Source organism: Miscanthus floridulus, chromosome 3 (assembly GCF_019320115.1).
Source record: "Miscanthus floridulus cultivar M001 chromosome 3, ASM1932011v1, whole genome shotgun sequence".
NCBI classification, from domain to species: domain Eukaryota; kingdom Viridiplantae; phylum Streptophyta; class Magnoliopsida; order Poales; family Poaceae; genus Miscanthus; species Miscanthus floridulus.
This window is the reverse complement of record NC_089582.1, coordinates 5,325,444-5,347,848: the sequence shown is the minus strand read 5'-3', so window position 1 is coordinate 5,347,848 and position 22,405 is coordinate 5,325,444. Positions and strand designations below refer to the sequence as shown.

The 22,405-nt window shown below is 48.2% G+C and overlaps 1 protein-coding gene across 1 annotated transcript; it reads left to right on the top strand.

Moving 5' to 3' along the window:
- Positions 1–21,107: 21,107 nt before the first annotated feature.
- Positions 21,108–22,196, top strand: LOC136543013 (uncharacterized). Its single transcript, XM_066535601.1, has one exon. It carries the CDS (start codon positions 21,108–21,110, stop codon positions 22,194–22,196), a length of 1,089 nt encoding a protein of 362 aa, XP_066391698.1.
- The last annotated feature ends 209 nt before the right edge of the window (positions 22,197–22,405 follow it).

Here is a 22,405-nt window from a genome sequence, read left to right as displayed (position 1 = left end):
TACTAACTACTACAGGTGTAGGGCATACCTTTTGCGACGAGAATGGCAACAACGAGGGTCGGCGACGACGGCGGGGACGATCGCAACGGTGTGAGGGTCGATGGGCCTAGGCCGGCACCTTCCTTCTCCTCTCCTTCTCCTTCTCCTCCTCTCTTCTCCCCTCCTCTCTTCTCCCCTTCTCCTCTCTTCTCCCCTGCCTCCTCCTCTCTTCTGCAGTGGCCGCTAACGGGGAAGGTGGCCGCCGAGGCGGGCGCGCAGGCGGGGGAGGTGGCCGCCAAGGGGGCCGGCACGGGCGGTGGAGGCTGGGCGGGGGTGGTGGCCGTGGCGCGCCTCCTCCTCCTCTCTTCTACAGTGGCCGCCAAGGGGGGGCACAGGCTTGGAGGTGGCCGCCAAGGGGGCCAGCGCGGGCGGTGGAGGCCGGGCGGAGGCGTGGCCACCGGTGGGGCACGCCGCGGTGGCGCTGGGGCCCACGCGGGGGCAGTGGCGGGGTGGGGGCGGGAGCAGTGGTCGGGCGGTGGCCGGGTGGGGGCAGTGGCCGGGCGGGGGCGGGAGCGGTGGCCGGGAGGTGGCCGGGCGGGGGCGGGGGCGGTGGCCGGGGTGGAGGCGCGGGCCGGGGATGTGCGCGGCGGCGGCTGAGGGAGAGAGAGGTGAGAGGGAGAGAGAAATGAGAGCAAGAGAGAGAGAGCGCGCCGGCCGGGCGCGGGTGAAGGGATAAGGCGGCTTTGCCGAGTGCCAGATCGGCGGCACTCGGCAAAGTCAATTTTCTTCGCCGAGTGTCGTGATCTGGCACTCGGCGAAGTTTTTTAAAAAATTCAGCAGCTCTTTGCCGAGTGCCAGCTAGGCGGCACTCGACAAAGAATTTATTTTGCCGAGTGCCAAAACTTGGCACTCGGCAAATTTTTTTTTTTTTGGTTTTTTTTGAAGCTTTAGTACACTACCACAAACAACATGTTTAAATTTGGGACATTTTCATTGCCTTTTGGCATATTTCTATAGTTTATTTTGTTTTGTTGAATATTTCCAGAAAATGTAAGTTTGAACTGCAGGTGCATCGAATAATGGATTACATTCGTTCAAAAAATGTTATCCTTGTTTCTTAGTGTAAATTTAAGCTAAATCCAAGAACTGTCTTGAAATTTCGATCAACGTGCTCACGGGGCAACGCCGCCAACTTGCGTGGGAGTGGTTTTTTAATTGTAAAAAATGCGAACGAATTCCAAATATCATGAAACTTGTCGAGTTGTCGCCATATCGTATGCGTGCCGTGGAAAAAATTTGAAAAAGTTTCGACCACGTTGTCACGTACGATGCTCACAAACCAGGACATCTCCATTTTTTTCCATTTTTTTGGGTTTTTTCGGTTCCAACTTTGCCGAGTGTCAGGCACTCGGTAAAGGCTTTGCCGAGTGTTGGACACTCGGCAAAGTTGGAACCGAAAAAAACCCAAAAAATGGAAAAAAATGGAATTTTTTTTAATCGGTGGAGGCCCCCACCGCCAGCGCCTGCCCATCTCTGGCATTTTTCGCGTAAATTTTGCAGCAACGCGGCCGACGGGATTCGAACCCATGACCTCCCCCTGCGCGTGAACCTCCTCTACCACTACACCACACTGTCACTTGTGTCTAGATTCCGTTTAAGTTCCTAACATATTATACTAAACCGAGTGTAAATTGCTTCTTTGAGGCCCTAAACGAATTCAAATAAAAAAGTTGTAAACTACAAAGTTTCATAACTTTTCGAGATCTACACTTTTAGTTTAGTAAGTTTTTCCATCCGAGGTCGTTTACAAAATTTGAATTTCAAAATTTTGAAATGCAAACGCAGTTTTGCATGACAAGCCGATTTCAAATCAAAAAGTTGCCAACTACAATGTTTCATAACTTTTCGAGATCTACAGAGTTTATTTTGGTTGTTTTTCCATCCGAGGTCGTTTGAAAAGTTTGAATTTTAAATTTTTGAAATTCAAATACAGTTTTGCATGACAAGATGATTTCAAATCAAAAAGTTGCCAACTACAATGTTTCATAACTTTTCGAGATCTACAAAGTTTATTTTGGTTGTTTTTCCATCCGAGGTCATTTGAAAAGTTCAAATTTTAAAATTTTAAAATTCAAACACAGTTTTGCATGACAAGATGATTTGAACTCAAAAAGTTGCCAATTACAAAGTTTCATAACTTTTGGAGATATACAAAGTTTATTTTGGTTGTTTAGTCATCTGTTCATCCGACATGGTCGTTCTAACATTGTTCACAAATCTTATATATCTCTCTTGTAGTTTCATAAACTACAAGAGAGATATGTTAGATTTGTGAACAAATTTACTTTCACTTTGTCATATCAAAAAAAGACCAAAACAAACATTGTACATCTTGATGAGTTATACAACTTTGTAGTTGAAAACTTTTTCATTTGAATTAATTTACTGCTTCAAAATGTGCTTTGAAATTTTCTTTGGCAAAGAGCTTCTTTGCCGAGTGTCAAAAAAAAAACACTCGGCAAAGAAGCTTCTTTGCCGAGTGTCAAAAAAAACACTCGGCAAAGAGCTTCTTTGACGAGTGTAAAAAAAAACACTCGGCAAAGGCGTCTTTGCCGAGTGCCCGAAAAACAACACTCGGCAAACCACTTGTCACTCCACAAAGAGCCGATCTCCGGTAGTGACTGTGTCCCCAACCTCTATTCGCAATAATGTGGCCACATACTGTGCGGTGCCAGAGACATCGCGTGCCACCTAATTAAGCCAAGTCACCATCCCCGAATGCTACAGGGAGATATGGCTGCAGACTGGAAGTGCCTACTAGGCTCCACAAGGAGCTCGACAGCATCATTGGGCATAAGCTGGTGCACACCCTCAAGGAAGATGGTTTCCACACGGAGGAGCACGAGGTGATCAGGCCGAGTGTGCGCCACAGGCCGGCGGCCCAAGACGAGCGTGGCCAAGAATGTCACTGCAGCTGTCCACGTACACAATACCGATTAGCAAAACGAGCCCGAGGGTAAAATGATTGGGTATGGGAAAGTTTAATGTGTTGAATACATGGTCTTGTAAGTTTGAGGTTAAGTAGGCAACACACAAGGCGTCAAGGGTTATTTAGACTCTCTCTCTTTTCAAAACCAAATCTGAATTCTTTGGGCAATAAATGATTTTCTAGTATTGAGATATTTTCCCACAATAATGCAATCCAAAGCCCCTAAAAATCATTTAGCAAAAAACTAAATATATGCACGGAATTCACATAGATGAAGACATACCAAACCTTGTAAAATGTATCCCACACTTTTTATCAGGTGCATAGATAGAAAAATCATATTTTACTGTGCTCGCTAAGTCGTCGGTCTCGATCCTGCCGACTACTGTACTCGCCTACGGCAAGATCTACATGGTGACCCAAGCGAGGTGCATCCTGGGACTGGACCTCGCCACAGAGAGATTCTTCATCGTTGATCTCCCTGGGGGTGTGGAGCTTGATCAGTACCGAGGCAACCATGTCCACTGCCGGGAGGACAACTCTTTTCTCTACCTCTTCCATGTGGATAGGGAGAACATGCTGAACGTCTAGCTCCGCAGGGTGAACAACGACCGTGGGCATGGCGGCGCTGGTGCTACTGGCGGCAGCACCAACAAGTGGGTGCTTAGGGACACTATTTCCCAGCATGAGAGTTGTGGCCATCTTGTGGAGCAGGGTTGGGAGACAGCAGGCGATGAGGATGAGGACGCCCCTGCAGTAATGGCGGTGGGTGTTGGGGACGACGTGGAATTCGTGTTCTTGGAGCTTGGTGTAACTGGCGTCATGGTGTGCATGAGAAATGTTGCGCGTAGAGAGGAACATGCATGAAAGGAAATAATATCCGAAATGTTGGTAGATTTCGGTGCAAAAATGAAATGGAAATGTTGTGTCTAGGACGTCCGTTCGTCCGGTCACCTTGTCCTAGGCCTATGGACCAGCCCAAAAGCGCGTCCCATTTTTATTACGATTATGCATCCGTCCCTCCCGCTACGCCAGCCGGATAAGGAAATGAGATGAGAGACCTCCCTTGCTCATCGTCCATGGTGTTCCCTTCCTCTCTTTCCCCAAAAATCTTTCACTGCCACCTCTACCACTCAAGCCCCCACACCCACCGGACCTCCCTTGCCGTTGCTTCTACTCTGCCGCCCGCCACCCTAACAGCATGGGCACTGTCGCGCCCGCGCGTGAGGACTGCTTCGCCGCTTGTTAGCCAACCATTAAGGCCGCGCGTGCGCGCACGCGGCCGATGGCACCGACAGGTGCCGCCAGTGCAAGGAGAAGCGCCGGGCGCCATGGATTTTCTTCTTTTTTTCAGACGTATGTTGCAAGTGTGTTTATTTGGATATTACATATGTTTCACACATATGTTGCAAGGGTTTTATCTGGACATAGCATATGTTTGCCATGATTTTCAAGTGTTTTCAGGTGTTTTTTCAAGTGTTTCAGAAGCATGGTTTAAGTGTTCCATCTGTCTTCAGAAGTATGTTACAAAGTGTTGCATCTAATCTAGATGTTTTAAAAGTTAATCGGGTGTTGCACATGTTGCAATGTGACCCGCCTGCTACAGCTGCTGGAGGGGGGCGTGAGGGTGCAGGCGAGGCACAGACAACGCGTGGGGTCAAGCAGGGTGTGGACTCCGTGTAGGGTCAGGTGCGCAGACGTCGTGTGGGGTTGGACGGTATGCGAAGTGTAGGCACGGGCGTCTGTCCGGACGTCCGAGCGCTAGGCCGCTAGCACTACTGAAAAGGAAATCCTGCCAGCAAGCCTGCAACTTAGAGGAGCACGTCGCCGGATTGGACAGCTCAGAATCCTCTTCCGTATCCAAGTCGATCCATTCCAAGGCAAACAGCACCATAGCAAGATGGGAAAAGGGGTATGGATGTGATCAGATGTTTTGAGTCTTATTTGGACTAGCAAAAGTGCAGACGGAAAAGGAAGAGTGGTAGACACACATAATAAGAATCCGGCCAATACACATATGCATCGTCGCATCCAGAATTCCAGATCCACCCGGCCCCATCATATCAAACCCTACCTAGCGGTCATCGACATGGCAAAGCCATCACCATCGGTGGCATGGACAGGCCTCCGAGACATGCCGGAGGAGCTCATCGAATACATCCTCATCCATCTCCCGCCGGACGAACCGGTGTGCCTCATCCGTGCTGGCCTTGTCTGCATGTAATGGTGCCGCAGAGTCTCTAGCCATGGCTTTCGACAGAGGTACCGCGCATTCCACCAGAGCCTGCCTTTGCTGGGCTTCCTCCACCATGGCTACAACCACCCCAACATCCCCCTGTTCGTCAGCACCTCCAGCGCCTCCCCTTTCTTCGGTCAGCCGGTGCTCGACGACTGCAGGTGCTGGTGGCCTCTTGACTGCCGCCACTGCCACGTGCTCATCCGCACCTACAGCCCCAACGGGCTGGTGGTCTGGGTCCCTGCGACCAATGACAGGCACCGCCGAATGGGCTTGCATGCCACTCGCCACTTCATCGCGGCGGTTGTCTGCGCTGTGGATGGCTATGACCACCTCGACTGCGACGGCGGTCCCTTCACCATGGTCCTTGTGGCAGAGGATATTCTCATCAGCAGGCTCAGTCCTGGAGCGAGTCCATCTCAGTTCTTTACGCAGGCGACCCCTCATCGCTACATCGACAGCATCAAACCCAGCCTTCTCGCCTGCGGCATGCTCTATTTCACCATTGATACACGGGGCACAATGCTCAAGTACGATTTGGGTGAGCACCAGCTGTCCCTTTCGACAGCGCGCTAGAACTGTCTGGAGGCGTTATCATAACAGGAGCAGAGGACGACGAAGGAGGGCTAACACTCGTCACTGATAATATAGGCAGCTGCATCTACCTCTGGAGGCAGCTGCAATAGGTTCAATCTGGTGGTGCTAGTAGTAGTTATGGTGGCACTAACGGCATCTAAAGATTTAGATGTGTAAAACACATGACTATCTATCTCGAAATGGCGCCACTGCCTGCCGGACGTTGAGAAACCTCAGCTGATGTGATTGGCTTTTCCAAGGGCTCAGATATCATCTTCATCAACAAAGATGAGGGGTGTTTACACTAGACCTCAAGTCAAGGCAGCTGAGGAAGGTAGGCAGGGGACGATACCACCAAGGCATCCTTCCTTACATTAGCGGAGCCAAGATGAGCACCTCGGGGGGGGGGGGGGGGGGGGGGGCTAATCAATAGAGACTTAGAACAAATGTCGAAGATTAACGGTGAAATCATGTTTTTTCTACAGTAATTACAACAAAAAATCACTCTCACGGGGAGGGCTGCTGCCCCCCTAGCCCCCCCCCCCCCCCCGTGGATCCGCCACTACTTCCTTACATGAGCTTCTATACTCCAGGCGTAACACCCTAAAAATTTGCATATTTTTGAAATAGGAGAAAATGTTTAATTCTGCATTTTTGTGGGAACTTGAATTTAGGAAAAATAATAAATTTTATTAAACTAAAAACAAATATAGGTCAACGACCATGAGTGTGCATTCATGCTGTTGCATAATATTTTGTATTGCTTGGTTTGAAGTCGTGTTTCAAATTGAGTTGAAATTTCATTTTGAAATTGCTTTGGAAAAATTAGAAAAGGAAAAAAATGAATTTCTTTCCTCCTTTCCCGCTTTCGGCCTGCTGGCCTAGTCCACCCGCGCGGCTTCCTTCCTGCACGGGCCTACCCCCCCTTTCTCAGCGCCGGCCCATCTCCCTCCGCACGGCCTAGCTTCGCCCGACCAGCCTGGTAGCACCGCGCGTGTTCTCCTCTCCTCCCCGCTTGGGCCGAAGCCCAGCTTGCTTTCTTCCGCGCCGCACCGCAGCAACCCAGCCGAGCGCCGGCCCAAGTCCGCACGCCTGCCCGCGCTCCTTTTTCCCTCCTATCGGCTGATGTCCCAGGCCCAGCCGTCAGGCACCTTCTTCTCCTTCGCGTCGCACTCCAGTCGGACACCGCGCCGATGTCCGTGTCCGGCTCTGCTACGCTCCGCGCCATGCCTCCCAATCAATCTCCGCCTCATAAATAGCCGGAACCGCCTCTTCCGCCTCCCTATCCCACCTTGCCGCAAGCTTTTCACCCACGCAAGCCCGCAGCCGCGCCTCACCCTAGCGCCACCGCGAGAGCCACCGTCCGTCGAATGCCGCGCCACCGTCGTTGTTTCCCGCACGCCTCCTTCGGTTCGGGTGAGATCCCCATCCCCTCCTCTCTCTCCCGGTGCTTCTTTTTCATTGAACCGAGCACCGTTGGCCAAAAGCCGAAGCTCCGGCGAGCCGGCAATGGCACCGCCGCCGGCCCTGTTCCGGCATGGTTCTCTCTCTCTCTCTCTCTCTCTCTCTCCGCCCGGTTGCATCTTGGCCATCCAGTTCTAATCCGACGGTCCCAAATCCAAGATACCCCTTCGCCGCCAGTTTTTCAAAAACACCATTACAATTATTTCAGACTTAACCCGCAGTCAAAAGAGCGTTTTCAAATTCCATTTTCCTCTTTTGAAAGCGTATTTTGGTTCCTATAGATTGAAAATACGTTTTCAGTTATTTACAGTTTTGCCACTCAATTTGTTTTAGCCATAAAATCTCCGTTTTAACTCCAATGTGATCCGTTCAAGTTGCGTTAGGTTCATAATTAAGTAATCTACATGTTTATACTACTGTTAAGTAGGTTTTCAACTTTTAAAATTTGAGGTTAGATTTAATCTATTACTTTACTATAGGAAATCTTGTTTAATTCATAACTTCTTCGTTTTAGCTCTGATTTTTGTGATCTTCGCGTCTGTGTGTTCGTAGCGAGACATAGATTCGTTTTCCAAACTTTTCATCTTGATTTTATGCTATTGGTGTACTGTTCTAATCTATAGCTTTGTTTGCTTTGCATGATTGCTCCTGGATGCTTGTATGTTGTTGTGTTATCGAGTATAGACGGTGAGCAATTCGTGGGAGATCAAGGGTACAACTTTGACGAGCAGGACCGATAGGGGTACTTTGCTCAAGGCAAGTATAGCATGGGATCATCCTTGTTTCCGATTCACCTTAATACATTAAATTCATGTTGCATGTGCTACCTTGATAGGGATTCCCTAGAATTGAACTTTTACCTTGTTGCCTACGGGTTATGCATTGGGTAGCTTTGCTAGTGCTCAATTAAATCATGATCTGGTAACTTGACTAATGGTATATGCAATAAACATTAAAATATGACTTTTTAGTAACTTGGAAACAGGGGCTGGAGTATTTAACTACTTTCTAAATGCTTCAGATTCCTCTCCCTAAGGACTTATATGTAAGTGATCATCCGGGACTTACAGTACAGCTGTGAGGGCTACATGGCTCTGGCTTTAGCTCAGTATGAGGACCTTTTCTAGCTTGTTAGTGGTTACCTTTATTGGCATAAGAATGGCTTGACGAATCGGGTATAGTGCGACTTCTGTCCCCTTGAGTATAGGCTGCGCGTCATTATGCCATCGGGAAGGGGGGCTCTATATCTGTTTGCCGAGTGAATCTAATGGGCCTAACTTGTTAGATGGACCTTTGAAAGGCTTCATAGTGACCTCTGCCTGCTCACCTTGGAAGTGTTTTGGGAGTTATAAACCCAGGCATATGGGTATCATGACTCACAGTGAAAGTGTACAACCTCTGCAGAGAATAAAACTGGTATATCAGTCGTGCTCACGGTCACGAGCGGCCTTGGAACCCTTACGGAATAGATGAACTCTAAGAATTATCTGTTTATGCTATTCATTATTCATGTTTATAGTTGATCATGTGTTTTGCATTGGGAATTGAAACAACTTGTTGCTACTCTTAAGCTAAAATTGTGACAATTAAAAGCTGAACGCTGTTAAACCTGTGTCAAGCCTTTTGAGCCTCATGAACCCCGTGTTACACTTGTTGAGTACGACATGTACTTACGCTTGTTTATTTTCATTATTTGGATAAAAATCCTGGATGGGTAACAGATGGCTTTGGGTATGATGATTTTCTTGAGGACTACTAGACTTGTGGTCAACCAGTCGACGTCCCTATGAAATGGAGCTTCCGTGAGAGATCTTTTACTATTTCCACTACATTTATGTGATAACTCTATCTTATTCGTGATGTAATAAACACTTGTGATGATACTATTTAATAAACACTTATGATGATAGCTTCCATGCGCAGATGCCACCACACACTGGGTCATGCTTGTAATCGGGAGACGGGAGGTTGCCGATGCACAACACTCGGTGCTCGCCGGACGACTGGTGGAAGTAGAACTCGGACGCCATGACGAAAAAGTGCACGGCTCTGACGTCAACGACGACAGGGTAGCCCACTGCCACATGTCGCCGGGTTATAAATCAACAGGAGACCGTCATGGGAGTCGACGAGATGCAATATCCCATCGAAGCGCATGTCGCGACCATTGAGACGGTCCATGCCTGCGAGTAAGTTCTCGAAGAATATTCCCATCTAGTAGTTGTCCGGATAGCAAAGGAGCTCCCGCAACCGCCAGCGCGAGTAGGCAGGGGGGAAAGTGGGACAAGTGGTGTTGCTTCGCCGGTGCTTGATGATCCCATACACCCGTTTTGGAATTTAATTAAACCGATAAGTCCAACCTGTACATGCCTTTGGATTTAGGCTGCCGACCGTCCTGACGAGGCTGTTGATCGTCTCTAACGCGAACTCAGAATTGGCTCCAACACAGACTCCGTACACGTTTGTGGACTCGAGTATACATATTTGATAGTTTTTGTGGCCGTGTAGTGTAGTCTTTGTGACCGGATAATATATGGTTTTTGGTATTACCGGGTAGATAATTATTTTTGAGTCTTTTTAGGTGTATAGATAGATATAGATATAGATAGATTTATTGCCTTGTCCAGGGGCGGGGCGGATCAATCGATTATTCAAGTCCAAGTCGAACTAACGATACAGATAGATTATAATTTAAGTTATAATGTACCGTAGCGACTAATGACTCCAGAGGCCTTCGTGCTTTCCTAGCTCCCGTCGTATCGCATCTGTACCCAACCACCAGAACCGGCCGGCGGCATGGCGTCTACGCTGGTGGAGGAACTCGTCGAGGAGATCCTCATCCGCATCCCACCAGACGAGCCTGCCCACCTGGTCTCCGTAGCCCTTGTCTGCAAGTCCTGGCGCCGCATCCTCTCCAACCACGGCTTCCTCCGCCGCTACCGCAGGTTCCACGGAACGCTGCCCCTTCTCGGCTACATGGAGAACCACGAGTCTGGCCATACCCGTTTCTTCCCCACCACCTCTACCACCTCGCCTGTCTCCACGACTGCACTGAGGACGCTCGATCACAGCTACTGGGCGACGGCCCTGGACTGTCGCCATGGCCGCGTACTAATCTTAGGGATGAAAACGGATCGGATACGGACGGATATCACCGATATTACATTTGTATTCATATTTCTGTCCGGATTCGGATTCGGATTCAAATACGGATAGTGTCAACTATGTTGGATAGGATACGATTGGATATCGACATCATAAATATGCGATTTGAGTATTCGGATACGGATACGGTATCGGATGTTGGATATCCGGACTCGGATACGGACAGATCTCAACCCCTCTAAATGGATTCGGTTTCGAATACGGTCGGAAAATATTCGTACCATTTTCATCCCTGACTAATCTACATCTTGGATGACCTAACGGAGCCAGAGCGGCTTATGGTCTGGGACCCCATCACTGGCGGCCAGTAGCACCTGAGTGTTCCTCCTTACCAGCACTCATGGTACTCAGGGTCTGTGCTTTGCGCAACTAATGGCTGCGACCACCTAGACTGCGGCGGTGGCCCGTTCGCCGTGGTCTTTGTGTGGACGTCATCGATGTACGATGCCGGGGAAGGTATGACCACATGTGCGAGCATCTACTCGTCAGAGACAGGAGCGTGGAGTACCCTCACCTCCATTAATATCCACGGCCATGTCGATGTGAGTCCCGGTCTTTTTATTGGAAACGCGTTGTACTTCACCATCACTGTTAGTCAGGGATCAAGCATCCTCAAGTATGACTTGTACAAGCATGGGCTATCCGTCATCGATATGCCGCCGCAAGTGACTTGGACCACTCTTGTCATGAAGGGAGATGATCGAGGGCTACACATTTTTACTTTATCGGACAATAATTGCATCTACATGTGGTCGCAACAGGATACTAATGGGGGCATTCGTGGTCGGGTGAAACACGAAATTATGGAGGTCCCTGCACAACTACTGGAACGTGGATCGTATATGCATGAAGTGATGCAGGAATATTCACACTGAACCTCAAGTCAAGGCAGGTGAGGAAGGTATATGAACAGTGGCGGATCCAAAAACGGGCTCCGCCCCGGGCTAACTGCTGCGACGGCCTGCTGGCCTTTCTCCTCCTCGCCTCCTCGGGGTAGGCTAATGGGCTGAAAGGCCTTTTTATGCCGTTTTTATAAAGCAATTCCCCACTGCTCATGGGCCTCGCCCCGGGCTGCAGCCCGGGCAGCCCGGGGCCCAAATCCGCCCCTGTATATGAAGGAGTGGCCTCCTATATTTACTCCATCTTACCTTATATGAGCTTCTACACTCCAAGGTAGTAGCTTTGTACACATTATACGTATCTGTGTTATAGTGATCCCCAAAAGTTCAACCAAAACATAAAAAAGTCATTCATCGAGTGGTAAATTAGAGCAATAAGATGTTAAAATTAGATGATCATGATCAAATATGTAGCAAATTACTATCAACTATCTTTAATCCTGGAGGCCTATGCAATGCAACATGAATTCTACATGTTTTTGAGGCACGATTTGTAAACTAGCAAACATGCATGTGCGTTGCAACTAGAGAAAAAAAAAACTAACAGACATTAATGATAAATGAAATTGGTAATGTTACGTATCAATTTATTTCTTTCCTTTTTTTTATAAAACATAAAGCTATAATTTTTTTTATGCCATGGCATCCATAATCTAAGTTAATATTGGCAATAATATGGTAATGTCCTATTAATTTTGTATTGAATTAAAATACAACCTTCATAAATTTTGTTCATCGGTAACAAGACACAGAAATATTTACTGTCAATGTGTTGGTGAGTTAGATATCAAATTCCATGATTTATTTATGATAAAAAAAATTCCATGACTTATTTAAGGATCCATAAAAAATATATAATTCAATTATCTAATTAAAGTCGGCAAAATAGTTAGTTGTCGTCGTATCAAAGATTGGTTTGTTCGTTGATGATTATGATCAAAACCTCTCTAGATTTCCACATGGTAGCCATATTGTTTGTAGACGACTGCACCAGTATATGCATATAGCTTGAAGATATATTTACTTTGATTAGATTGGATGATAAACTGCTGAAGATTTCAGTGCATGGTTTGAATAGTTGGACCATTGGTTGATCCATGTTTCAAGCAACAGCAATAAGTTTTTGTTCCTAATCAAAACTAGATCAACAAAAATTAGTGGTAAGAATATTTATTTACTAGGAAAGGATAAATATTTTATAAAGACCTATAATATACTGTTTTTATATTTATCTTCTACGTTTATATACGAGAAAACGGGAGACAGAAAAGAAGAAATAAGGTCACGGAACAGGCAGTACTGGGAAAATGGAACATTCGACAGAGAAACGAAATAAATGAACAACGGGAAAGGGGAAACACTACCGGATTCGGTGGCTTCGCCGAGTGCCAGGGGCACTCGGCAAAGCCCAATTTGTACTCGGCAAAGGCTTTGCTGAGTGCTGCACTCGGCAAATGACACTCGATAAAAAAAAGGTCGGCAAAGGTGTCTTTACCGAGTGTTTTTTGTCGGGCACTCGACAAAGCCTTTGCCGAGTGCTTTGCCGAGTGCCCGACACTCGGCAAAGTTGGAACCGAAAAAAAACCAAAAAAAATGGAAAAAAATGGATTTTTTTTTAATCGGTGGAGGCCCCCACCAGCCAGCGCCTGCCCATCTCTGGCATTTTTCATGTAAATTTCGCAGCAATGCGCCCGACGGGATTCGAACCTGCGACCTCCCCTGCGTGCAAACCTCCTCTACCACTACACCACACTATCACTTGTCTGGATTCCGTTTTAGTTCCAATATATTATACTAAACCGAGTGTAAATTGCTTGTTTGAGGCCCTAAACGAATTCAAATAAAAAAGTTGTAAACTACAAAGTTTCATAACTTTTCGAGATCTACACTTTTAGTTTTGGAAGTTTTTTCATCCGAGGTCGTTTACAAAATTTGAATTTCAAAATTTTGAAATTCAAACGCAGTTTTGCATGACAATATGATTTCAAATAAAAAAGTTGCCAACTACAATATTTCATAACTTTTCGAGATCTACATAGTTTATTTTGGTTGTTTTTCCATCCGAGGTCGTTTGAAAAGTTCGAATTTTAAAATTTTGAAATTCAAACATAGTTTTGCATGACAAGATGATTTCAAATCAAAAAGTTGCCAACTACAATGTTTCATAACTTTTCTAGATCTACAAAGTTTATTTTGGTTGTTTTTCCATCCGAGGTCATTTAAAAAGTTCAAATTTTAAAATTTTGAAATTCAAACACAGTTTTGCATGACAAGATGATTTCAAATTAAAAAGTTGTCAATTACAAAGTTTCATAACTTTTCGAGATATACAAAGTTTATTTTGGTTGTTTAGTCATCTGTTCATCCGACATGGTCGTTCTAACATTATTCATAAATCTTATATATCTCTCTTGTAGTTTCATAAACTACAAGAGAGATATGTTAGATTTGTGAACAAATTTACTTTCACTTTGTCATATGAAGAAAAGACCAAAACAAACATTGTACATCTTGATGAGTTATACAACTTTGTAGTTGAAAACTTTTTCATTTGAATTAATTTACTGCTTCAAAATGTGCTTTGAAATTTTCTTTGCCGAGTGTAAACAAAAAACACTCGGCAAAGAGCTTCTTTGCCGAGTGTCAAAAAAAAAACACTCGGCAAAGAAGCTTTTTTGCCGAGTGTCAAAAAAAACACTCGGCAAAGAAGCTCTTTGCCGAGTGTAAAAAAAAAACACTCGGCAAAGGCGTCTTTGCCGAGTGCCCGAAAAACAACACTCGGCAAACCACTTGACACTAGGCAAAGAGCCGGTCTCCGGTAGTGAAATGTCGGTAAGAATATGGATGGGTACGTCCAATGTGAAAACATACGGTTCGGTCCGACGTGAGGAACTGACACGGGACTCCCAAATCTGGACCAAGATATAGTGATTGAAATTTTGACTAACATAGGTATAATATAAACAAGCAAAACTGTCCATGCACTGCAACGGGCTTAATATGTCGTGGAATCGAAGTACATATCATCGTTAGACGCGAGCTGTTTATGAGTATGGGTCGTGATCTTCGGATTTCATACTGGACTGAAAGGTGTAGGGATATTTTGGAAAGTAAGAAAAAACGGTTGGAACAATTCCTTCCATGCATGGGCAGATCTGCTATTGCTATTACTAAAAGCACACACAGAAACAAAATGAACCAAAAACACATTTCGGAGTAGACGTTTGTATCATCGGAGTCCATTTTTATGTAAAATCGATAGATTCTTATCTCTGGGTCAGACTTTTTCATTTCGTTGATCGTACGACCCTTGATAGAAGGGCTAGCTGATCGTGCTGTAGCAAGGAAGCTCCTTTATGGCGGCATATCATCGCCGGAGCCCGGAGGCGTCACCGACGCAGGCAGCATCAACTTCGGCCTCCTTGACGTTCCGTGCCAGGCGACGAACTGCTTCATTGCCAGAATAATAAAAATTCTATAAAAACCGTACAATAAATTCACATTGCAACGCATCATCATATCATATAATAAATTCCATAAAAATTGCGAGAGCACCTTATAATAAATTTATTACGAACTCCGTGGATCTCAATATTCAGTATCGGTACAAGGTGTTTGGGACGGTAGCAGGATAAGAGCAGAGGACGGCAGCAGAGCAGGAGGACGGGGTCAGAGGAAGTTGTAGACGGAAGCGATAGCTTGTACAATAATCTTTGATACCCTCCTTCTCCTAACTCTCGGTATGTATAACGCTTTGCTTCATGCCTTGGCCCATTCGGCGCCCGAGACGCGCCGGTTAGCAACTCTGGGCCGGCTGGACCGTCGTAGCTGTGGCCCATTCATCTCCTGCGTCTTCAGCCCGCCCTCAGCGAGCAGCTCACGCCCATCTTCAGCATCCGTTGCCGGACTCGTCACAGAAGCCGGTCCAGTCGTAACACCCCCCCCCCCTTCCTTGCGCGCCGAGCCGGTCCCAGACGGCGGCGCGGGGAAACTGCTGACGAAGGAACTCCAAATCCTCCCAAGTAGCTAAAGACCTGGGCAAATTAGACCACAAAACGAAACCTTGTGTGATGGAACGCGTACCCTTGGTGATGGATCGAGTTCGCAGAATGCGTTCTGGAACGCTCCAGAGAATCACTTCCGAAGGCGGGTGACTAGTGACGGAATGAGAATTCCCCACTGACTTCTTGAGCTGCGAAACGTGGAATACCGGATGCACCGATGACGAAGCTGGAAGCTCAAGTCTGTAAGCCACTTTGCCCACACGAGCCAGAATACGGTACGGCTCGAAGAATTTGAAGGCCAGTTTTTTTTATTGCTACGATGTGCTAAAGAAGACTGCACATATGGTTGGAGTTTGACGAACACCAGATCACCCAGCTGAAACTGCCGTTCAGACCGATGCTCTTCAGCTTGTTTCTTCATCCGTTGCTTAGCACGGTTCAGATGCTGGCGAATCACCTCAGACATTAGAGCTCAGTCCGACAACTAAGTAGCCAAATCTGTAATTGGCGTGTCTGGATGAGCGGAGACCCCAAAATGGCGCGGTGCATAACCATACAAGACCTCAAAAGGGGATCGCCCCAAAGCTGAGTGCCAATTGGTGTTATACCAGAACTCGGCCTGATCCAACCACTGTCGCCACTGATGCGGACAAGCATGGACGAAGCATCGCAGGAATGTCTCAAGGCATTGATTGACCCGTTCCGTTTGCCCATCCGTCTGCGGATGATAAGCAGTGCTCATTCTCAGTTCAATGCTAGCCAACTGAAATAGCTCGCGCCAGAAATGACTGGTAAAGATTTTGTCGCGATCCGAGACAATGGCTTGCGGCATACCATGTAACTTATAGACTTGCGACAGAAAAGACTGAGCCACTGATCGAGCAGTAAAAGGATGCTTGAGAGGTAGAAAATGACCATACTTGGAAAAGAGGTCCACCACCACTAGTATGCAGTTATAACTGTGCGAAGATGGCAAGCCTTCAATAAAATCCATTGATATGACCGACCAGGCACTGTCAGGCACCGGCAAATAAGGACGGCACCAATCCCCGTGCCACTGGCATCAGTCTCTACCGCAAAGGGTCGACTGAAATCGGGCAAGGCCAACACCGAAGCAGTTGTCAAGGCATGCTTCAAAGCTGAGAAGGCCTGATCCTGGCTGGATGTCCAAACATAAACAACACATTTGCGAAGAAGATCCGTCAAGGGTTTGGAGATGATGCCGAAGTGCTTAACAAATCGCCTGTAGTATCCTACCAGGCCCAAGAAGCTACGCAGTTCTTTAACAGACCGTGGAACTGGCCATTTCAGAACCACCTGAACTTTTTTAGGATCAGTGGCCATGCCCTTCTCTGAGATGACGTGCCCCAAATAATGAAGCTGTCGTTGTGCAAAGTGACATTTGGACATCTTCACCTGCCACTGATCTTGCTGCAGCAACTGGAAGACCAACCGCAAATGCTCAACATGCTCTTCATAGGAGCGACTGAAAATGAGAATGTCGTCGAAGAAAATGAGTACACATTTAAGCAACAGGGGGTGGAGAGTAGTGTTCATAGCCTTGAGAAAGGTGGCTGGCGCTCCTGTGAGCCCAAACGCCATGACACGAAACTCGTAATGACCGGAATGAGTTTGAAAGGCAGTCTTTAATTCCTCTCCACGCTGCAAACGAATCTGGTGGTAACCCGCTGTCAGATCGAGGCAAGAAAACCAAGATGCATGTGTGAGTTCATCGAGAAGCTCTTCAATGACTGGGACCGGATACTTAGCCTTGACTGTGATGGCATTGAGTTGTCGGAAGTCCACACAAAAGCAATATGTACCATCTTTCTTCTTGACCAACAAAACTGATGAAGAGAATGGGCTAGAACTGGGTTGGATCAGTCTCGCTTGCAACATTTCAGCCACCTGACGCTCAATTTCATCCTTAAGCAAAGGGGAATAGCGATAGGGCCTTACTGAGAATGGACCGGCACCAGGATGTAACGGAATGGCATGGTCGCAATGGCATGCCAGCGGATAACCAGTCAGAGGAGCAAAGACAGACTGAGACTTTGTTAAGAGTGCTGCAATCTCTGGTGGAATAGGCTCCTGACGAGCTACAGCATCCTCCGACAAAATAGCGGTAACCTGAATGACCGAGCCGGTGGGCAGGCTCATCAGCTCACCTTGCAAACAACTATGGCCTTGGCCATAGGGAATGAGCATCCACTTGTTGTGCCAATCTACCTGCATCGGGCTGCGAGAAGCCAACCAATCCATGCCTACAATCAACTCATAAGATGACAGAGTCAACAGCTTGGCTGCGGAGACAAAATCACAATGCTAAACAGACCAAGACAACTGAGCAATATGAGAGCAACAAGCCACTTGAGAACCATCAGCTATGGTGACTTGGAGAGCAGGGCTGAAAGTAGTGACCCCAGACAGCTGAGAGGCCAGAGCCTGACTGACAAAGGTGTGAGTGCTACCGGAGTCCACCAAAATCCAAGCCGGATGACCCTGGACAGTGCCCACAAACTGAATAGCGCGCGCGAGCCGATTTCTGCCTGATGCTGCCATGGAGATAGCTGCACAATGGGGCTCTTCCTCATCCTGAACCGGTGTAGAATCCGAGTAGCCCTCCGAATGGCAGATATCCCAGAACTCTTGCAGAACATGAAGTTGGATAGACTCTGAACACTTGTGGCCGCGCACCCATTTGTCGCCACAATGGATGCAGAGACCTCTAGCTCGGCGGTAGTCGCGTAGGGTGTTCAGCTTGGATTCAATGCCTCGTCCACGCTTGTCCTGTGGCTCAGCTCCTAGCACGGCTGGCTTGTCCTGGCGCTCAGTCCGAAGAGGTGCCGGGGGCAGAGGCAAGGGTCCCCGTGGCGCCGCCTTGGCAAAAGTGAACGGCTCCGGCCGCCGCACATCTCGCCGTCGTCCCGGCTCCACCAACTCTTCCTGCAACAAGGCGAGCATGCAGGCAGTATCCAGAGTAGAAGGACGTTGCAAATGCACAGCAGCACAAATATCAACGCGAAGGCCATCGACAAAGCGCATGGCATAGTACAGAGGATCAGAATTGCGACCATAGGCTATCAATTGCTCAACCAGCCCGGTGTACTTGTCAATATATTCCTGCACGGACCCAGCCTGGTATATGTGGAAGAGCTGGCGGATCAGAAAAGCATGCTGATCCTTACCAAATCGCTCCATGACATCCTGACAAAATGATTCCCAGGTTCCCTGACGAACTTGATCTTCCACCGACTGAAACCAGCGAGCCGCGGCTGCAGTCATGTGCATGGTGGCGACCTTAACCCAACGATGGTGTGGTACCATGTACATGTCGAAATAATCCAAACAGTGTCCTAGCCACAATTTTGGGTTCTCTCCATCAAATGGGGGAAAATTCATTTTGGGTATGTGTTCGTGAGATACCTCCCTAAACCAATTGCCCCCAGGAACCCCTTCCCCATGCCAAGGACAACGCGAGAGGCCATCTCCCCCACCCGATCCACTGGGCACACCGGCTATGAGCGCTGACCCAGAGTAAGAACGAAGTAGCTTGGGTTTGGGATCAGGATTGGCAGGAGTGAGTGTACCCTTGACCGGGGATTGAGTTGGATACTCGAATCCCCGGTGGCTTGATTCCTTGCGGTGACCTAACGGGCTGAATTTGGTCTAGCCAGCGGGAATCGTCGCCGCGGACACCTTTGGAGGCGACGGCAGCACCCTGGTTGGCACGGCCGACGCAGCATCGAGGACAGAGCGGCTCACAGTCTTGCGCAGCGTGGTCATCTCTTCCCGCAACGTCTCCACCTTCTCCTCCGTCTTCCGAATCTCGCCCACCTCCGCACGCAACTCGTCCACCGTCGCATCCACCTTCGGCCGCCAAGTGTCGAACGCCTTAGCGGCATCCTCCAGGGAGCCGACGCGCTTGCTGACGGAGCTCTCCATCAAATCCATGCGGGCGGTGAGATTCGCCTGCACGGATCTGAGTTCGTCGAGGATGAGCTTGGTGTTGGAGTCCATATCGCCCAGCTGCTTGCGAAACCTAGTGAAGTGGTCGTGGATGATTTCATGGGGTCCAGCGGAACACCGGCGACGATCTCCGCACAGGGCAGCGAGCAGGCGATGAGATTTTGGATTCGAGCCTCTAAGTACCAATTTGTTACGAACTCCGTGGATCTCAATATTCAGTATCGGTACAAGGTGTTTGGGACGGTAGCAGGATAAGAGCAGAGGACGGCAGCAGAGCAGGAGGACGGGGTCAGAGGAAGTTGTAGACGGAAGCAATAGCTTGTACAATAATCTTTGATACCCTCCTTCTCCTAACTCTCGGTATGTATAACGCTTTGCTTCATGCCTTGGTCCATTCGGCGTTCGAGACGCGCCGGTTATTTACTCTGGGCCGGCTGGACCGTCGTAGCTACGGCCCATTCATCTCCTGCGTCTTCAGCCCGTCCTCAGCGAGCAGCTCACGCCCATCTTCAGCATCCGTTGCCGGACTCGTCACAGAAGCCAGTCTAGTCGTAACAAAATTGTACATGTCACGGACATATTTTTCATTTTTTTATAGTAACAGTTAAAAAACGTCGTTGGCCTTCACAATTACTTCACCACCAGCATTGCATGCCAGGCAACACGACACGAGCTAGGTCCGTGTGAACCCGACGATGACCCGCAATGCCTACACATCTTTCAGTCATTACCGATGTCGTGTGTGTTCAGATCGATCGAACGCCCTGCAGGGGTTGGTGGCATTTGGTATGGCAGCGATTCATGAGGATCAGCACCATGGCGACTTGCCACGCATGTCTTTGGCCTGTTTGCTGAGGCAGCGACATCCAGATAGAGGCGGCTCCTGTGGACGTGTCATGACGATAGGCATTGATTTGCGACGTCCAGCTCAGTATGCTACCTTGTGGGTTTTCTGTGATTGGAAACAGCGACGACTGCGGTGTTTGCTCAGGCACGGCAACCTTATTGCGGGGAGGGGTTCTCAGGTGGAAGCCTTGCTTGGCTTGTGCCGATGCCAACAATGATGATGCATCAGCGCCATGTCCCTCTATGGAGGCATTGTTGTGAGGCCCCTTATCTCTCCGAGGTTTTCTCCGGTTGAAAAGCTACTGCACTGAAGGCATGCATGGACGTCTTTCCCTCCCTGGAGGTAGCGTAAAGGAGATCCTCTGTTGTGCCCATGTTATTTTGTCCTTGCCGTAGTGGTGGTTGGTGGCAACCTGCGGGGGTTGGCGATGGCTTGGCTGGAAGCGGTTTGCGAATACCAGCGCAGAGGCACCTGCTCACGCTTGCCTGTGACCAGGACTGCTTCAGCAGCGATAGCCAGCTGAAGGCGTCTTCTTGTGATCGTTGTTGTGGCGGCGCTACAACGGTAGCCCTAGGTTTATTTCGCCAGCGGTGGTTCTATGGTGGTTTTGTTTTTTGTTTTTCCGTAAAGGTTTTGTTGTACTTTGCTTCTATTCTATTAATACATGCACAGAAAATTCCTTGCTGGTGCTTTTTGAAAAAAAAAGATCGATCGAACACCGTCTAGCTAGTAGGCCTTGGCCTTGCCTAATCGTGTATTCGTGTCGCCGTCAGTCTTCCTCGCATACGCTCTGGCATGCACGCATGTCGCATGGAGGATTGTATTGCAATTGCCTAAGGAGGAGTCCATGTCGAAGTCAAGTTGGCAGATCGAGTCCATGTCGAACCCACTCAGATTCTAAGTACATGTACTGTATGTAGTGACTAACAACTCCTCACGTCCCGTGCCCCGTCACACCGAACCAGATCCGATCGGTGACATGGCGGCTACGCTGGTGGAGGAGCTGGTCGAGGAGATCCTCATCCGCATCCCGCCGAAGGAGCCTGCCCACCTAGTCCGCGCAGCCCTAGTCTGCAAGGCCTGGTGCCGCATCCTCACCGATGCCGGCTTCCTCCGCCGCTACCGCAGGTTCCACGGAACGCCGCCCCTGCTCGGCTACATCCAGAACCTCCACAACCGCGTCTGTTTTTTCCCCACCTCAACCGCCTCCCCTGTTTCCGCGGCTGCACTGACATTGAAGACGATGCTCGATCTCAGCAGCTACTTGGCGGCCCTAGACTGTCGCCATGGTCGCGTACTGATCCACATCCCCCATAACCGGGACCAGCTCATCGTCTGGGACCCCATCACCGGCAGCCGGCAGCACCTAAGTCTGGCTCCTTACATCCACTCGCAGTCCTGCACAGGGTCTGTGCTATGCGCAACTAAAGCCTGTGACCACCTCGACTGTGGCGGTGGCCCATTCTTCGTCGTCTTTGTGTGGACGTGGATGAACGATGCCGTAGATGGTATGAACATACAGGCGAGCATCTACTGGTCAGAGACCAGTGCGTGGAGCACCCCGACCTCCATTGATACCAATTGCTACATCCATATGACTCCAGGTCTTCTTATCGGAGATGTGTTGCACTTCACAATCAATATTCATGAGGGGTTAAGCATCCTCAAGTATGACTTGTGCAAGCATGGTCTATCCGTCATCGACGTGCCACGAGGGGCTTGGATTCCGCTTGTCATGAAGGGAGAGCATCGAGAGCTACTACAACTTGCCACCTTATTGGACAATTGCATATACATGTGGTCGCAACAAGATGTTACTAATGGCATTCATGGTTGGGTGAAAAACAAGGTTATGGACCTCACCCCACTACTACCTGAACTTGGATATCACACACGCACGCGAAAAGTAATTGGCTTTGCAGAGGGTACTGAAATTATTTTCATTAGCACATATGCAGGAATAATCACACTCAACCTCAAGTCAAGGCAAGTGAGGAAGGTATGTGATAGGAAGACCTACACTATGTTCCCCGTCCTACCTTATATGAGTTTCTGTACTCCAAGGTAGCCACAAACACATTATACATATTTGTGTTACATCATAGTGATCCCCAAAAAGTTCAACAATACATAAAAAAAAGGCATTCATCAAGTTGTAATGATAGCAATAAGCTGTTAAATTAGATAATCCTGATCACATATGTAGCAATAAATTACTACCAAATATCTTTAATCCTTGAATTTCTATGCAATGCAATATTATTTCTTCATGTTTTT